Here is a 15,718-nt window from a genome sequence, read left to right as displayed (position 1 = left end):
TCGGGGTTGTTTTGGGCTGCCAGAACACAATACCGGTTTCCTTTCGGCGAGAGGACAGGAAACAAATTACGCGCACTGTGCAGGCGCTGCCCTGGAGACGCCGAGCCGCCCGGGTCCCTCCCGCGGCCGCCCGGCCAATTTCCGACCCGGGGCCGCCCGAGGCCACCGGCCCCGGCTGTGCCCGCCCTCGCCCGCGTCGCTCCCGCACCGGGCGCCCCGCCCGTGGCGGTGCTACAGCCCCCCCGCCCCGGGAGGCTCGGGGTCGCCGGGGGTGACGCGCTGCCCGCCGGGGGTGACGCGGGGAACGGGCTCTCCCCGGTGCCGCCGTCGCCTCCTCCCCCCGTGCCGCTGGCGAGGCCGGGGCCGAGGCCGGGGGCGGAGGCGGCGCCTGCTCCGCAGGGCAGGCGGAAGGAAAAGGCGGACGCAGCCCGGGGCGAACCGGCGCGCTGCAGGGCCGGGCGCTGGGGGACCAGCGGTGCGGCTGGAGCCGAGCGCCGAGGGACCCGCCGCGGACGCGGGGCGGAGCGCCAGGGCACCCGAACCGCTGCTGCCGCTCCCGCGGGTGCGGCCGCGCCCCGGGCTATAGCGGGGCGGCCGGGGCGGCCGTGCGGGGCAGCCGGGCCGCTGCCGGTGCCGCCCCGCGCGGCGCAGCCAATGGTGGTCGGCGGGGCGGGCTGCGCCGCGCAGGGCTGCGTTGTGCAACGCGCCGCGCTTTGAAGGCACCATCACCCCCGGGAGGCAGCGCTCACTCGGCATCTGTCACGGCAGGGCGGCCGGCGGCGGGCCGGGCCCAGCGCCCCGATGAAGACGCGGCGGGACCGGCCTTCGCGCTGGGCATGATCCGCCCGCGGTAGGAGCGGCGCGCAGCGGTGCCCCGGCGGGCAGGATGGCCCACATGCTGCATGCGGCGGCCCGGCGGGTGCAGTGGAGCAGGACGGGCGCCGCGAAGAGGGCGGCGTGCCTGCTGGCCGCGGCGTACGGGCTCAAGATCCTCTACCCCATCATCCGCGGGCGCGTGAAGCGGGCGGGCGGCAGAGGCGGCTCCCAGGATGAGGGGGGCCAGGCGGCGCCGCACCGCGCTGGCGGCCGGGGCAGAGCCTCCCCGGCCGTGGACGCGGAATTCTTCAGGCAGCTGCTTGAACTCCGCAAGCTGTTCTTCCCGAAGCTGGTGAGTGCCGAGCTGGGCTTGCTTTGCCTCCACTCGTTCGCTCTGGTGTCCAGGACTTTCCTCTCAATCTATGTGGCCGCCCTCGATGGGAAAATTGTGAAGAGCATCGTGGAAAAACAGCCCAGGAGCTTTATCTTCAAGTTAATCAAGTGGCTGATGATTGCGATCCCAGCCACTTTCGTGAACAGCACCATACGGTACCTGGAGTGCAAGCTGGCCCTCGCCTTCCGCACGCGCCTGGTGGATCACGCCTATGAAACCTACTTCGCCAACCAGACTTACTACAAAGTGATCAGCATGGACGGGCGGCTGGCCAACCCCGACCAGTCCCTCACCGAGGACATCATGATGTTCTCACAGTCCGTGGCACACCTCTACTCCAACCTCACCAAGCCCATCCTCGATGTCGTGCTCACCTCCTACACCCTCATCCGCACAGCGAGGTCCCGGGGGGCCAACCCCATTGGGCCCACGGTCCTGGCTGGGCTCGTCGTCTACGCTACGGCCCGTGTGCTCAAAGCCTGCTCGCCCAAGTTTGGCAAGCTGGTGGCCGAGGAGGCTCACAGGAAGGGCTACCTGCGCTTCATCCATTCACGCATCATTGCTAACGTGGAAGAGATCGCTTTTTACCGAGGGCACAAGGTAAGTAGGAGAGAAGTTGGAGGGTGTTGTGGTCTCTTCCGCTGTACCGGAGTAGACGCATGCATTCCCTTCTGCCCTCCCTGAGCACTTTGGGTCCCTCTGACATTTAAACCTGTTTACAGCTTAGCACTTCCCATTTCTTAGGAAAATGCCATCACACAAACGGTATCTGGGGGGAGCAGATCACAGTTCCCTTGAGCTCTGACAATGTTCCGGTTTTGCAGCTGGATCCTATGCTTTTCTAGAAAGCTAATCTCCAGTATTGTTTTTCCCCCACCCAGTCCATTCCGATTAACTTTCCCAGACTTTTTTTTTTTTTTCCCACCCATGTGTATGAACTGCCATATTTAATAGTGCAGAAATAGCAACCAGGGTACACCAGAAAGTCTAGGGCAAAACTCTCTGATAGCTCAGAGCACACTACAACCTTTGACACTTTTTTACATAGCTAAGCAAAGATGTAGTCATCAGAGTCTTAAAATAGCTTAAGTACAGTACTTCTGCAATCGCAGTTACATAAACTAGTAGCTTGTTTTAAAGCCACCTGATTAAGGAACTCTTCATATTTTTATTAGAAGTGGATTTTGGCCATAATACCTTTCAAACACAAATGGAAACAAAAGGTTCATTCACGTAAGGTGAAAGTGAAAGCCTGAAGTATTACTCTCTGAGTCCAAGCAATTATTATATAATGTAAATGGTTTATTTTTGTAGACACAATTATTCTCAAAAGCTGCCTATAGTAATGTTCTAAGTGTGGCTACATTAAGCATTTTTCAATTCCCACATATACGGGCTTGAGCTGAATACATTGACTTGCAACTGTCTTTGACCTGTTAAATTTCTTGGGATAGTTCTCTCTTCTCCCAGACTTCTTGCTTAAACAAGCAGCTTTGCATTTCAGGGATCAGCTCTGCAACTTTAAGTCACTGGAGATAATTGATCCCCAAACGCTGTCCAATGTGAGTTGCAGTTGCTGTGAAACTCTCCAGCTGCAGCTTTATTAGAAGGATGTGGAATCAATCTTATTATGGTTCTTAGAATCAACTGTTGTGACTGCCTCCTATGTTGTTCTTGTATATATCAGAGATCTTAAAAGAGTTGAAAACCTGCCAGTGTTCTATCGAGGGACGATTGATGGTTTAATAAGATGGTGTAAATAAGAACCAGGTGCACTGACTTCTGTAAAGCTTTGCACTTTTGCTGTGAGACTGCAGCACAGTGAAAATGAAGTACCACATAGCAGATGTGATTCAGAAGTCACAGCTCTGGGTGCCAGATTATTTCAGGTGCATATGTGAATGTATCTTGTATGATATGTGTATCTTTGTTGCATTGTGTAAATGTTTTATTTTTTTAACTGTAGGTAGAATTGAAACAGCTGCAGAAAAGCTACAAAGCTTTGACAGATCAAATGAATCTCATTTTGTCCAAACGTTTATGGTACATCATGATAGAGCAGTTCCTGATGAAGTATGTCTGGAGTAGCTGTGGTATGATTATGGTCGCTGTGCCCATCATCACTGCAACGGGATTTGCAGATGGCGGTAATACTTAATTTCTAAATGTTTCTTAAAAGTTATGCCCTCAAAAGATTGTACTTCCCCTGAATGCCACTCATAATGTTTTATTTTTCACAGACTTTATTACAACATCCCTGTCTTGTGTGTAACTTTCAAGCATTGCAAGTCAGCTGAGGAAAGAGCAGCACAAATGATAGCAATATGAAGTCAGGACTTAGAGGATCCTTGTGTCACACAAGATTACCATGTTAATTGCCATCCTTTTACATTAGCTACTCTTGTGATGGTAGGCTGATATTTGCAGCATCTCCATTTACAAAATGATACTATGAACTTTCCTAGAGTGCTTATCTCCTCCTTCCATAAACCCCAGTGTAATCAAAGGTAATTATAGGTCATTTTTCTCTTACTGTTGACCTATTAGGTTTTCCCTGACTCCACAGGCGAAGAGAAGGTGAAATCCAGGTTCCAGACTAGGATGGTATAATTTTTGACATCCTATCACAACTTTCCTGGAAGTGAAACAAGGCTCAAGTAGTGTTGTTATTGCAGATGCTATAAAAAAAAAAAAATAAAAAGAAGAAAGAGAGAACAGAAAGGTAATTAAGGAGGAGTAATGAAAGATAAGTGGGTAATTTGGTTCAACAGGCTTCCTTGTGCCCAATTAGAACCATAGAATATATTATAATTCCACAGGATTCCTTAAACACAGATCCTGCGATTTCTGTGGAAGAATCAGTTCCAAGTTGGATACATTTAATCAGAAAGGAGTGAATTCTTTTCTGTGCAGTAGTTCTGTTTATTTCTTGGTAGTTATATTCCACATCAGGGCTGTCCAACTGGACAGGCTTGATGTGGCCTGTGGGATGACTTTGTGCAGTGCCCACAAGGTTTAGCTCACTTGCAGTTGTGTTGATACACGGCTGCGTGTTCAGCTGTCTGAGCTGCCGCCCATCACATGGCTCAGGAGGGCACTATATCAGGACCCTGGCTGGCATCCTGGGAACAGCTTCAAAAATATCAGGATGTCTTGTTCCAAACAGAAGAGGTTGCACAAAGGCATTTCACCTCACAGTGAAGGTTATCAGTGCAACAGAAAAAGTGATAAGAGTCTTTCTGCTAGGATGGGAATGAGTGCAATCGAGAAAGAGAGCGCTTAACCACACATTGTAAATATCTCCTTGGTATTAGAGCATGAATAAAAAAGGACTTGTATTCTTGCTAAACTAAATAACATTCCTGTTACTCATGACTGTTCTTTTGATAAATACATTTCAAATGTGGGAGAAAAGAAAGACGCAGCAGTGGCTCATATTGTAAAGCAGAATATTTGCCACCAGCAACCTGAACTGTTAAAACATGGGTTTTATTATGGAGTCCTGAGGCTTACCATGATGGTGGTTTGCAGACATAATACTGACAACATTGTCAAGACCACTTTAAAGTATTACAGGTATTCAAAGAATCAAGCATTCCTGAAATTACCATTGACCTGCCTGGAAAAACAGTGCTTTGTGCCTCAGCAGATCAGATACAAGTTTGTTCATATCTGAAGGAAGAGATAGTGGGCTTATTACTTTGGGATGTATCAACAGAGTCAGGGATATGCACAAAACTGGTACCATGGCCAGACTTGAGACTACATTTGTAAAGCAATAGATTTTGTCCACTTCTTCAGGGGGGAAAAAAGTAAAACAAAATTCTTCAATAATAAATCTTCTTTGACAGTGGTATTTCTGACTGACATTTTTAAATTTGTTACATATTTCAGGGAAGAAATCAGCTAGTAAAGCTGAAATTCCCACTTGATAGCACTTTTCGCTCTTCTTGTGTTATAACATTTGTGTTCCAAATGTTGAGTCTCTCATCACATTTTGCAGAGTAACTGTTTTTGGAAGTAAGACTTTGATTGTCTAGGCACAGTAAACACTTACCTTTGTTTGTAAAACAAGTATAATAAATATAACAGTTACATAAATGAAGATGAAGATGGAAATGTTAGTTTCTAATTCTTGCTATGAAACAGAGACAGTCTGTCTGCTCTGTTAAAACACAACTCTTTCAAATGAAGCAGGCCAACCCTATGGGAAATATTTTGGAGAAAATGTTCAAGAAAAGTGACATTGGGAGTTATGTAATATAGGAGCTTGTGTTTTTGGCACTGTGAAATGTTCATAAATTCTATATAATTGTAATTTTTCAAATAACCCTAAATTAACTGTTGCAGTGGTTTGTTGAGGTCTCTGAACTCTTGCTAGATGAGCTGGCCTGGGTGCTGGAATCAGCTGTCAGTAAAGTCTGCATTTACCTGAAGGAGAAATGCTGCATCAGTGTAGTTAAACCATGCCTAGTGGATAGTACAAAAGAATAGGATGTTTTGCATAGCAAGGTGAATTCCTGTGTTCCAGTTATTCTTTGTTAACAAGTTATCTATGGTAGTTACATTCACCATTACCTTCAGTTCTTTTTGGAAGGTTGTCTTCTTAGAGTTAACACTTTCTTAATTTAAAAGCTGCTCTACAATAGCTCACATTCTAATCATAATTTAATTTGTAGAGATAATTTTCAGCAGAATATTTTAACAGAAAACCTTTTTTTTTTTTACTTTTAGAGTTGGAAGATGGCCAGAAACAGGCCATGGTTAGTGAAAGAACAGAAGCTTTTACTACATCACGAAACTTGCTGATCTCTGGAGCAGATGCTATTGAGAGGATTATGTCTTCATACAAAGAGGTACTGTACATCTCTCATATGTGAAACAGTAGAGAAAAAAGTAAAACAGAATTTACATTTAATTTAAAATATAAAAATAGTTGTAAAGTTTTTTATTAAAAAATATTAAAAAAAAATTTTAAAGACAAATTCTGTCACAACTAAATCCGTGGAGATCTTTGAACTGTTAGTTTGATCTTTAGAGTTAAGTCAACGAAGAGTCCAAAGTGCACAGCTGCCTGTATGGTGCAATAGGTAGATGTAATTTTTAATACTTGTGTTCAGGTGCCATTAGAGACTGATAGAAGTTCCAGCAATGTGAGTGATAAAGGTTCAAATTCCTCTTCTGTTTGGAGCACAGACCTGAGTTTAGGCTATCTGCCTCCAGTATACTTCTCTTGGAAGTGTCATAAAATCATAGAATAGTTTGATTGGAGGAGTCTTTGAAGGTCTTCTAGTCCAACTCCACCACTATGAGCAGGGACATCTTCAACTATGTCAGTTTGCTCAGAACCCTGTCCAACCTGACCTTGAGTACTTCCAGGGATGGGGCATCTCCACCTCTAGGCAGCCAATTCCAGTCATTTTTTTATGAAACACAGGGAGAATTGAATAGTTATTTCCTTTCTACATAAAAGGTGAGGCTGTTTTTCAGTGTCTTGTGAACCTTTTAAGTTGTAAGTAATTTTGCAAAGTAGAGACATTTTAGCTGGAAAAAATCCACCTTGGGACAGCAAATATTCTAGAAGTACAGGATGTTCATCTGAAGGATTAGAGGTATTGTTTCAGATCCTTACCCAGATTTCACTAAAGTTGGATTTTCATCTGTGGTCTCTTGGCAATTTCTCAAGGTGCCAGCTGTTAAACCAAACAAAAGTGAGACAGTGCTGTTATACTCCTCAACATTTCCTTCTGAATGTTGGTTCTGCATTCATTAATTGGTGTTTGCTTGGCCCTTTGGTGGGAACCCCTTTTCCCAGTGCAGTGTGAGGAGGCACGCATTAACTAGGCAGCTAATCAAAGACTGTGGATTCTGTTCCTTGGAATCCAGCCATAATAGTTAGAGCTTTGTAAATTGGAGGAGGAGGGGTTATTTGGTGCCTTCAGATACAGACTTTGACAAAGCCAGAGTCTGTGCTGTTTTCAGAAGGAATCCTTCAATGGCCTATGATTTTTGACCTATGCTTCTTTAGCTGTTCCCCTGCTTGGCCTCTGCTCTAAAGATACTGCCAGGTAACCTATTATACGCTGATGAAATTTCTATTTTATTTTCAACATTTAAGTCATTTATATAACATACATGAGGACTTAAAAACTCTGTGGGTTTATTTTTTGGAAACAAAAATATCCACGATGTAGTAGAAGAACTGAACAAACTCACTTCTTTTATAACAAGACTGGTTCTATGAATTTCCATCTTAATTTTACATTTACAGTTCTCTTCAAGAGACACTGCAGTGCTTTAAGCACATTGTCATTCCCATTTTGTGATTCGGACAGTTTCCAAAGGACAGCACTTCAACCCACCTCAAGTGGTAGTGCAGTTCTAGTTCTTGCTCACCTGATCCACCAGGGCAGCCTCGTTCAAGTCAGTGTAATTCAGCGTGCAGAGGAGGTGGGCTCGGCTTTTCTTTGCAGTCAGTAGTGCAGATGGTAGTATTTAGACTTTTGACAAAGTGAGTCTGTAGGGTCGTGGTTTAGAAACTTACTACAAGTTATGTTTCTTCTGGGGCACAGCTGGTACAAGTTTCGTTTGTCACATGCAGGATTCTTTCCTTCACCCTCCGTTGGAGTGATGGCCATGGGGCCACAACTAGCACTCACTTATGAGTCTGGCACAAACAGTGAAGCTTACAGAAGATTGTATCTTGGAATTATGTATGCTGTAACAGGTGATCTCAGACATGGAGTGTGTTTAACCACAGCAAGCTAAAGATTTTATAATCTTTATCTAATTTCCTTGCTATTCTTGTCTTTCTCTTCACATTTAGTATAAAAATTAATCCTTTTAAATCCATCTAAGAATACATTTATAATAAGAGGCCCGGGTTTAATTCTTCGCTACCAGCAGGTGGAGGCAGTTCTTTGGGAGCTCTTGGTGGTGTTGCTGCTGATGAATAGGAAGTTACTAGGTCCAGGGATCTGTTTCTGTCTTCACCAGGTGGAAGCTGGCAAAAGGACCCAAAAAAAAAAAAAATTAAGAAAGTCTTTAAAGAGACCTCACCATCTTAGAAACTCCCAGTTCTAATCCAAGGTCTCAGATTTAGTTCTGGTACTGCAGCATAAAGTTGCCAGAAGAGTAATTTCTGTTTTGTGCTATATTTTAAATTAGGATGCCCTAGTGCTGCCTCTTTTACGCAGAAAAGTACACTTTTCCCACAGGAAGTTTCAGGAAAAAAAGGAAATAAATATAAATAATTATAGATACCATTTTTCTCAATTTTGTGGACCTGTATTTTTGCTGGAAAACACCGAAATTTTGTTTTTCTGTTGTATGACAGGCTATCTGTTTTTAGATATGTTAGTACCTATTCTCTGTTGGTTGAAGACTCTACTGATCCACAGAAAAGATCAGTCCCTGCAACCTCTTTGTTTATTGGAGCTATCATAGCTTACACTGGCTGAAATCAAACTGTCCTTTCTGTTGGTAGCAGCTACGAGTGGCATATGGGTTAGCACAGAATCTTGAGGAATGAAAATGGAGAGGTGTTGAAGGACACTTTGTTGATCCTGTTGATCTTTGGCCAAACATTTGGTTAGTAGAATTTGTGAAGTATCATTGAAATGAGGCATTTGTTGTTTCTCAGGTCACTGAGCTAGCAGGATACACTGCCCGTGTCTACAACATGTTTTCAGTCTTTGATGAGGTGAAGAGAGGCATCTACAAAAGAACTGCTGTTATTCAAGGGTCTGCAAACAACAGCAAGAATGAAGATAAAGCAGAGTTACACATTGATGGGCCCTTAGAAATCAAAGGTAATGAATTCCTATTTGTATGTATTCCCAGGGGATGGGAGGGAGGCATGGTGCAGTGGGACAGGAGTGAACAGAGGGCTTTTTTCTACAATTGCTCTGCCTTTCAGCCTTAATGCTGCAGAGACCATGTTACCTTTCATTTTAATCTCCTGGTGTCTTGTAACTCTGTCCTTATGGTATGTATGCCTTTCTTATACACAAAATTGCTCATTTTTTTTCTGTAAAAACTTCAAATGAAAAAGACATTTCAACTATACTATTATTGATAGTGGTGATATTATTATTCTTACACAGACAGTGCCTGTTTTCCTCAGACAGTTTATTTTTTTCAGAAAGCTGGGACTAAGACTTTCATCTTCAAACATCACATTATTTTGTTTGAAGCAGAAGGGAAGAACAGATTAGTTCAGTAGTTTTTGACAAAAATACTATGTTTTCAACAATTAAAGTTCAGCCCATGCTCATTTTTTCATAATTTAGTGGGAATCTTCAACTGAAAAAACAACTTCACCCTTGTCCTCACCTCCCAAATGATATGATCAATATAAACCTTTTCCTTCCTGTCCCTATCCTGTATCTTTCTGGTGCCACTGTCTTTCTGTCCACCCTCCCTGGAGCGTTCACTGTGTACATCTGTTCCTTACTGTGCTCCTCTCTCTGCCTCTTGCATCCAGCTTCTGTCTGACGTACTTAAAGGCACCTTTTGCAATGGCTTTATCCTCATTTGCCCAACAGACCGTTTCTGCTGCTCTCCTCTGCAATGTTGAAAAGCCTCATTCCCTCCCTTTGGATTTCGAAAACTTAAGCCTCACTAGAGTTAAGGGTCCCAAAGGGCTCTTTATGAAATAACTTCTTGCAGTAATTTCAGCAGTGCTGCCCTTCAGCTTAGATTTCTCAAAGGTCCTCTGACAAGGTCCTTCACAACAAAGAGTCTGATGCAGCATGGTGGATAGGTGTAAAAATAGCTGATGTCTAAATCTTGTAGATCTTGGTAATATTTGACTGACATTAAAAGAAATGGCATTTTATAACTGTTGCATTTTGTCATGTACATGAGAAAAGGTTCATAGTTCCTGGAGCAACAAAGTAATTTAGGGACTCTTTTTAGGTAGCTGTGTTTGAAATGAATCCCAAATGCAATTCAGATATGCAGGCATGCTGTTTGTGTTCCCCCTCCTTTTTTCTCTGCAACCTTTTCCCAAGATTTCATTCCACTACATTTCATCCACTCTGAATTCCTCCTAAGCCATGGTGACTAGCATTTGTTCTGGAGTGGTTGTAGCTCTCAGAGGCAGCTAGCCAAGACCAAGCATTGTGCACAAGGATTTAAAAAGAATTTAGGCCAGATGAATCTAGGCCACAGGCTCCACACTTTTTATGACAAGTCCTGTTGTAATAGTGTTTTTCCTTCTTTGTTTTGGTCTTGATACTTCAGAAAGCCCTAAAGAGTGGGCTTGTGTGGATAAAAGTACACGTGTCTGCATTGTTAGAAAAGAAAAATCGTAATATTCAGTTTCCCCAATGACTCTTTGAACATATAATACTACAAAAATTCCTTTTGAATCATCCAGTATAAGTCTATGTAACTAAGCGATGTCTGTAATCGTGCCTTGTATTTAATGTTGTCAGTAAGCATGTGAAAATACGAACATGATAATAATATTTTTACAGATAATAATTCTGCTTTATAAGGTATCTAATAATTCATAATTTTAAAAATGAAGTTGGATTTTGTACATCTTGTAAAAATACTATCAAATTGTATTTCTGATTACACATAAATATACTTTAAAAGCATACTAAAGTTGCAATCAAATGCTCTGAAGTTAGGATTAGGAAATGAGAATTAAGTGTACTTAATTCTTACTGTATTTTATCCTAGAATTAACTACAGTGTCTCCATTGTATCCAAGTAATTTCTTTTATCAGCAAAACACTTTTTTTCTCAATAATCTCAGCCTGGACACCATGGAACTGTTTTAAGTAAAATATATTAGGGGAAAAAAAGAATTCTGGGGCTGCTGCATGGCACAGAAATTTTTGCCCAGGTTGTTATAGTTTGACAAAGCTGTAAGCAGTTGAAAAAAGAGCCTCTATATGGAAAATGTAAAACTAACCTTAACTGAAGGAAACGCTATCAGAGCCTTTTATAATGAACTTAGCTTTACATTAGTTACATTTGCTTTGTTCAGAGTAGTCTAAGTTGTAAATAAACAGCTTTCTAATACGAACAGAGATCTCTTTCCATTGCATCTCTTCTGTAAAGGTAATTTCTGATATTTGCCCAGGAACCCAACAGGTCGGGTTCTGTTAGAGAAGTCTGTTAACAGGCAACTGAGAAGTTAGTTTCATTTTTTTACCATTTCCAGGAGAATTAATTTCAAAGTCCTTGTATTACAGAGTATCCAAATGTCTCATAGAGATTGCATATTTAAATTTGCCAGAAATCGAAATACTAAGTGTATGTACCTGACTGAAATGTTACATGAGCTACTGCAAATACTTACAAGACACGTTTACAGTGTCTGTGGCATCAAAAAGAGGTGGAAGCAAGCCATTAAACCTTTTTTTCTTTTGCTTTTGTTTCTGGAGGAGACTGAAATGTGCTCCAACTTTCAGGGCTGGTAGTGATTTCTAATTAAATCCTCAAAAGAAGGTTCACTGTTCTGCCTGTGGCTAAGGCTGTCCTTGAACTTTCTTATTGGTTGGTATTAAACAGGTATTTAAAATAGAATTCAGTAAATAGAAGTAGAATTTAAATTAATACGTCTTTGTAGTGCATCATGTATTTGTGATGCGTTCTGTGCATTATGTTATGATCAAATTTAGGATTCATTGCACATTCTTGGCTACTACTGACAGTGTCTTTCTGGCTAGCTAAGATTTACTATTCAGATTTTCCACTAGAGGAACCTGAAGCACCTAAAAGAGCTGGTTCAAATACCAGTCCATACTTCTCAGTCGTGCACAGAGACTGTGACAAATCTTTGCTTAGTGGAAGGCTTTGCAAACTCTTAATTTTTATTTTTTTTTTTCTTTCTAGGGAAAGTAATTGATGTTGATCAAGGAATTATTTGTGAAAATGTTCCTATTATTACTCCGAATGGCGATGTGGTGGTTTCCAGACTAAACTTCAAAGTAAGATGATATGCAAGAATCTTCTGATTGTTGCCATCACATTAACATAAACAGCACAGAATTCATATACCTTATGTTAAGTACTTGGAGGAGCATATGGATAAAAGGGGAAGTCCAGAAAGGTAGGCATAGTAGCTTGATAGAGGCAGACATATGTAGTTTATCCTGCTCGAAGAAAGAGAAGGGAGGATTTCTGGTGCTGTTGCCAGGTGAAAAACCAAACTGAGATTTTCAAAGGTGAATATGGCAGTAGGCATCCATTTTTAGTTAACTTCAATGAAATTGGGATGCTTTATTCACATAGGCTCCTTTAAAAGTCAGTTCACAGCAACAGTGAAAAAATCGAGACTGTAGTTTCACTTGATCACCACAATGAGCAGTGCTAGCTAATAGCTGACAGTATAGTTCACAAGCCCAGCTGGGGAGTATTTACTCAGTAGGAAATTTATTGTTTTTAAAAACCTATTTCAGATACCTCTTGCTACTTGCTCACAATTTTAATGAATGACCTTTACTGAATTACTCCCATATGTATCCTGATCTGCTGCTCCAGTGCAGGTGTTACTATTTTTAGAAAGAATTGAAGTTATCAGAACACTAACAAGAACAATTCCAGCAGGTCTTTTAATTTAGCTAAAGCAATGTTCCTTTTGCCAGCTCTGTGGTGTAGGAATTAGAAACTAGGCAAAAAGGGTCCTAGCTATAGCAAAACTTGCAATAACTTCAGTGTAGGAATTTCAGATTTGTAAAATCATGGCTTTATGGTCAACCAGACATTTATGTTCGTTCAGTTGGTTCAAGAGACAGAAACAAAGAAAGTATAACAGTCAACATATTTCTGTAAAGCATAGACAACAGCATTGTGATTATGCCTTATACATTCATATATACTCAGGTTAATACTCAACTGAGTAAAAGAAAGTGTATCGTAGCCAAACTAACACAGGTAATTAAGTGGGAAAAGGCAATGTGAAATCAATTTTCTGAGTAATTTGACAGGCCTGCCATAGCTGCAGTTAATATTACAGGTAGGCATCTGCTGCTCGGTGCTCTGTTAACACCTGTGGACCTAGTCTGCGTTAGAATAGTTGATTCTAATTGTGGTGTATTGACCCTGTAATATAATCAGTGTCCTTTATAGAGATACTCGGACATAATAGAAATTATTTTCATTATCTCAGCCCACATATTATATCTAATGCCACTGTTTCCAGTATAGTTGCATGAATATGTGCAGGTAATCAATGAAATGGGTTGATAATTTGATATAAATACTCTTAGGGGTCTTAGACTGTCTTGTGCCACATAAACTGCATAGTAACATCTTTGTGTTTTCGTCTCCTTTACAGGTTGAGGAGGGGATGAATCTTTTAATCACTGGACCCAATGGCTGTGGAAAGAGTTCGCTCTTCAGAATTTTAAGTGGTTTGTGGCCTGTGTATGAAGGAGTTCTCTACAAACCTCCTCCGCAGCACATGTTTTATATACCACAAAGGTATGTGTCACAAAGGTGATACCTTTTATCTGGTTACATGAATTTGGACCCTGCTTCTCACTTTTTATCTGTGATCTGTACAGCCAAGTTAAAAGGCTGTAAGCACAACCTCAGCTCTGTGGAGTGTGCTTAAAAAAAAAGAGATCCCCTCTTGTTGGCGATGCAGCATTGTTGGTCTCTGGAAAGAACTGACATATGCTTGTGTTGGAGTCTGTGTTCCACTGATGGCTAATGTCCTGGATGATTGGAATCATGGGAGCAGACTAGAATGTGAAAGAAATTTGAAACAGACTTCACATATCTCAATTCTGATTTCACTTTAAAACTAAAGATCAAAATAAATGAGTGTTTTGGTTCCTAAGTGTTGAAATAATATTCAGAACTTTCACACTACAAGACCAGAATCCAATCCAATAGTAGCTGCAGATTGCCTTTTTAATAATATGTGCTCATTTCACTAAGGAGTGTGTCTTTTTTGTGCATCTTTTGTATTCTGACATGCTGTTTGACTCTCAGTGCATATTTTAATGGAATTGATTCTGGAATATCTCCTTAGAGACTTCTAACTACATTGTTTTGCAAAAGCAAAATCAAACACAGAGTCTTTTACTTTTGTAGTTCATTTCTTCCCGTGGGCAAAAGAAGTATTTGTGGTACAGTTTGTAGTCTTGTTTAAAAAGTACAAGCTACTAAGTTCAATGGAAAATATTAACTGATTAGTAGATTTTCCTTGCTGCAGGTAAAGGTAGCAAAGAACACTGCTCTGTAATTTTTTCCAATGTCTCTATAATTTACCACTAGCCACTGTCATTTTTCTGATCCACTCAAGGGTTTTAATCAGGAATTTGGAGCAAAATGCTTTATTAAATGTTTTTCAAAACAATATTTCAGAATACCCATTGTGCAGGACGTTCTTTATACCAGTTTTATTCTTACACAGAACAAAAGCTATTCTAAATTTTTTTCTTGCAGAAAATTTTGAATTTCAGCCACTTCTATCCTCTGTGTGATCCTATCCCCTACTCATATCAACACCTATGACTGGCTTGCCTACAGCCCTTCCTCTTTACTTAATGTCCCCTTTATTCTGTGAATGCAAACAAACTTACCTTGCATTCAGGCAGATTTAGCAAGGTGATGGTTGAGGGGATTGAATCACATCTGCTGGGTTTTCATTTCCATAAGCATGTTCCTTTGTTAGCTGCTTCCCCTAACTTTGCAGTGCTTGGGGAATTTGTCCAGCAGACCCCTTCTTTGAAACATTTCTTAAGTTTTGGCCAGAATTCACCCAACATCTTTGCAGCCCTCTGTTACCTAAGCCATTTGTAGCGATTGGCATAAGTATCACTCACATGCAGTCCATCCTAATAGCATCCTCCAGGAGGATGTGTTGCTGTGGTGTCTTTGGGACATCTAAGGGACTTTGCCATAGCTCAGCTCTGTCGCTCTTTGTGAGTTCTGTGCTTCTGGGCGGGTTTTAGGCAGTACAGCTCCCCCAGCTTCCCTGGGGAGCATAGCTGTGTCTGGGTAAATGGGGAAACAGTGAGTGACAGAGAAGGCTCTTCTGCAGAAGTGCTACACATTGGCTGTGGCTGAAGATTCTGAAGTTTTCTTTGGGGGACAGTTCAGCTGTGTTGGTGTAGGTTCTGGTGGCTCAGAAGTGTGGCCTGTCACTCATCAGTGTCTTGTATTTGGAAAGGGACTGAGACTGAATCTTGTAGGGGTTTGTGGGTGAATGCGGCTGAAGGGGTTGATAAACGACAGCAGTTTGTTAGGATGTCCTTGAGGATCCCAAGTTGCTTTTTTTTATGTTCTTTGGGCATACAGAGTCTTCAATGAATATCTGAGACACTAAAAATTACTTGGAGCATATTCAGTTTTACATCAATGTTTATACTTTTCTGGACAAGATTTACAACAGGTCTGCTGGAGTTTTAGGCCATTTGTGTAGATTGCCTTATGTGGTCCAGGCATTTCTTCTGCCTTTAATCACACTTCTGAGTGTTTTGACAGTTCATTTATTTATGGCCTAAATAAATTACACATTCATTTGGGGGTTTCTGT

The 15,718-nt window shown here is 41.9% G+C and overlaps 1 protein-coding gene across 1 annotated transcript in view; it reads left to right on the top strand.

The window, feature by feature from the left end:
- The first annotated feature begins 678 nt into the window (after positions 1 to 678).
- ABCD2 (ATP binding cassette subfamily D member 2) overlaps positions 679 to 15,718 on the top strand; it is a 44,805-nt gene continuing 29,765 nt past the window's right edge. The window contains exons 1-6 of the mRNA XM_027890131.1: positions 679 to 1,810; positions 3,177 to 3,357; positions 5,945 to 6,066; positions 8,853 to 9,021; positions 12,065 to 12,159; positions 13,509 to 13,654. Of these exons, the coding sequence (XP_027745932.1) occupies positions 887 to 1,810; positions 3,177 to 3,357; positions 5,945 to 6,066; positions 8,853 to 9,021; positions 12,065 to 12,159; positions 13,509 to 13,654 (1,637 nt within the window). The 5' untranslated portion in view covers positions 679 to 886. The remainder of the gene's footprint in view (positions 1,811 to 3,176; positions 3,358 to 5,944; positions 6,067 to 8,852; positions 9,022 to 12,064; positions 12,160 to 13,508; positions 13,655 to 15,718) is intronic.

The sequence above is a fragment of the Empidonax traillii genome, unplaced genomic scaffold (assembly GCF_003031625.1).
Source record: "Empidonax traillii isolate 1590-97213 ecotype Southwest subspecies unplaced genomic scaffold, ASM303162v1 scaffold277:size2070623, whole genome shotgun sequence".
NCBI lineage: Eukaryota > Metazoa > Chordata > Aves > Passeriformes > Tyrannidae > Empidonax > Empidonax traillii.
The sequence above is the reverse complement of the archived record's forward strand: the minus strand, read 5'-3'. Positions and strand labels throughout refer to the sequence as shown.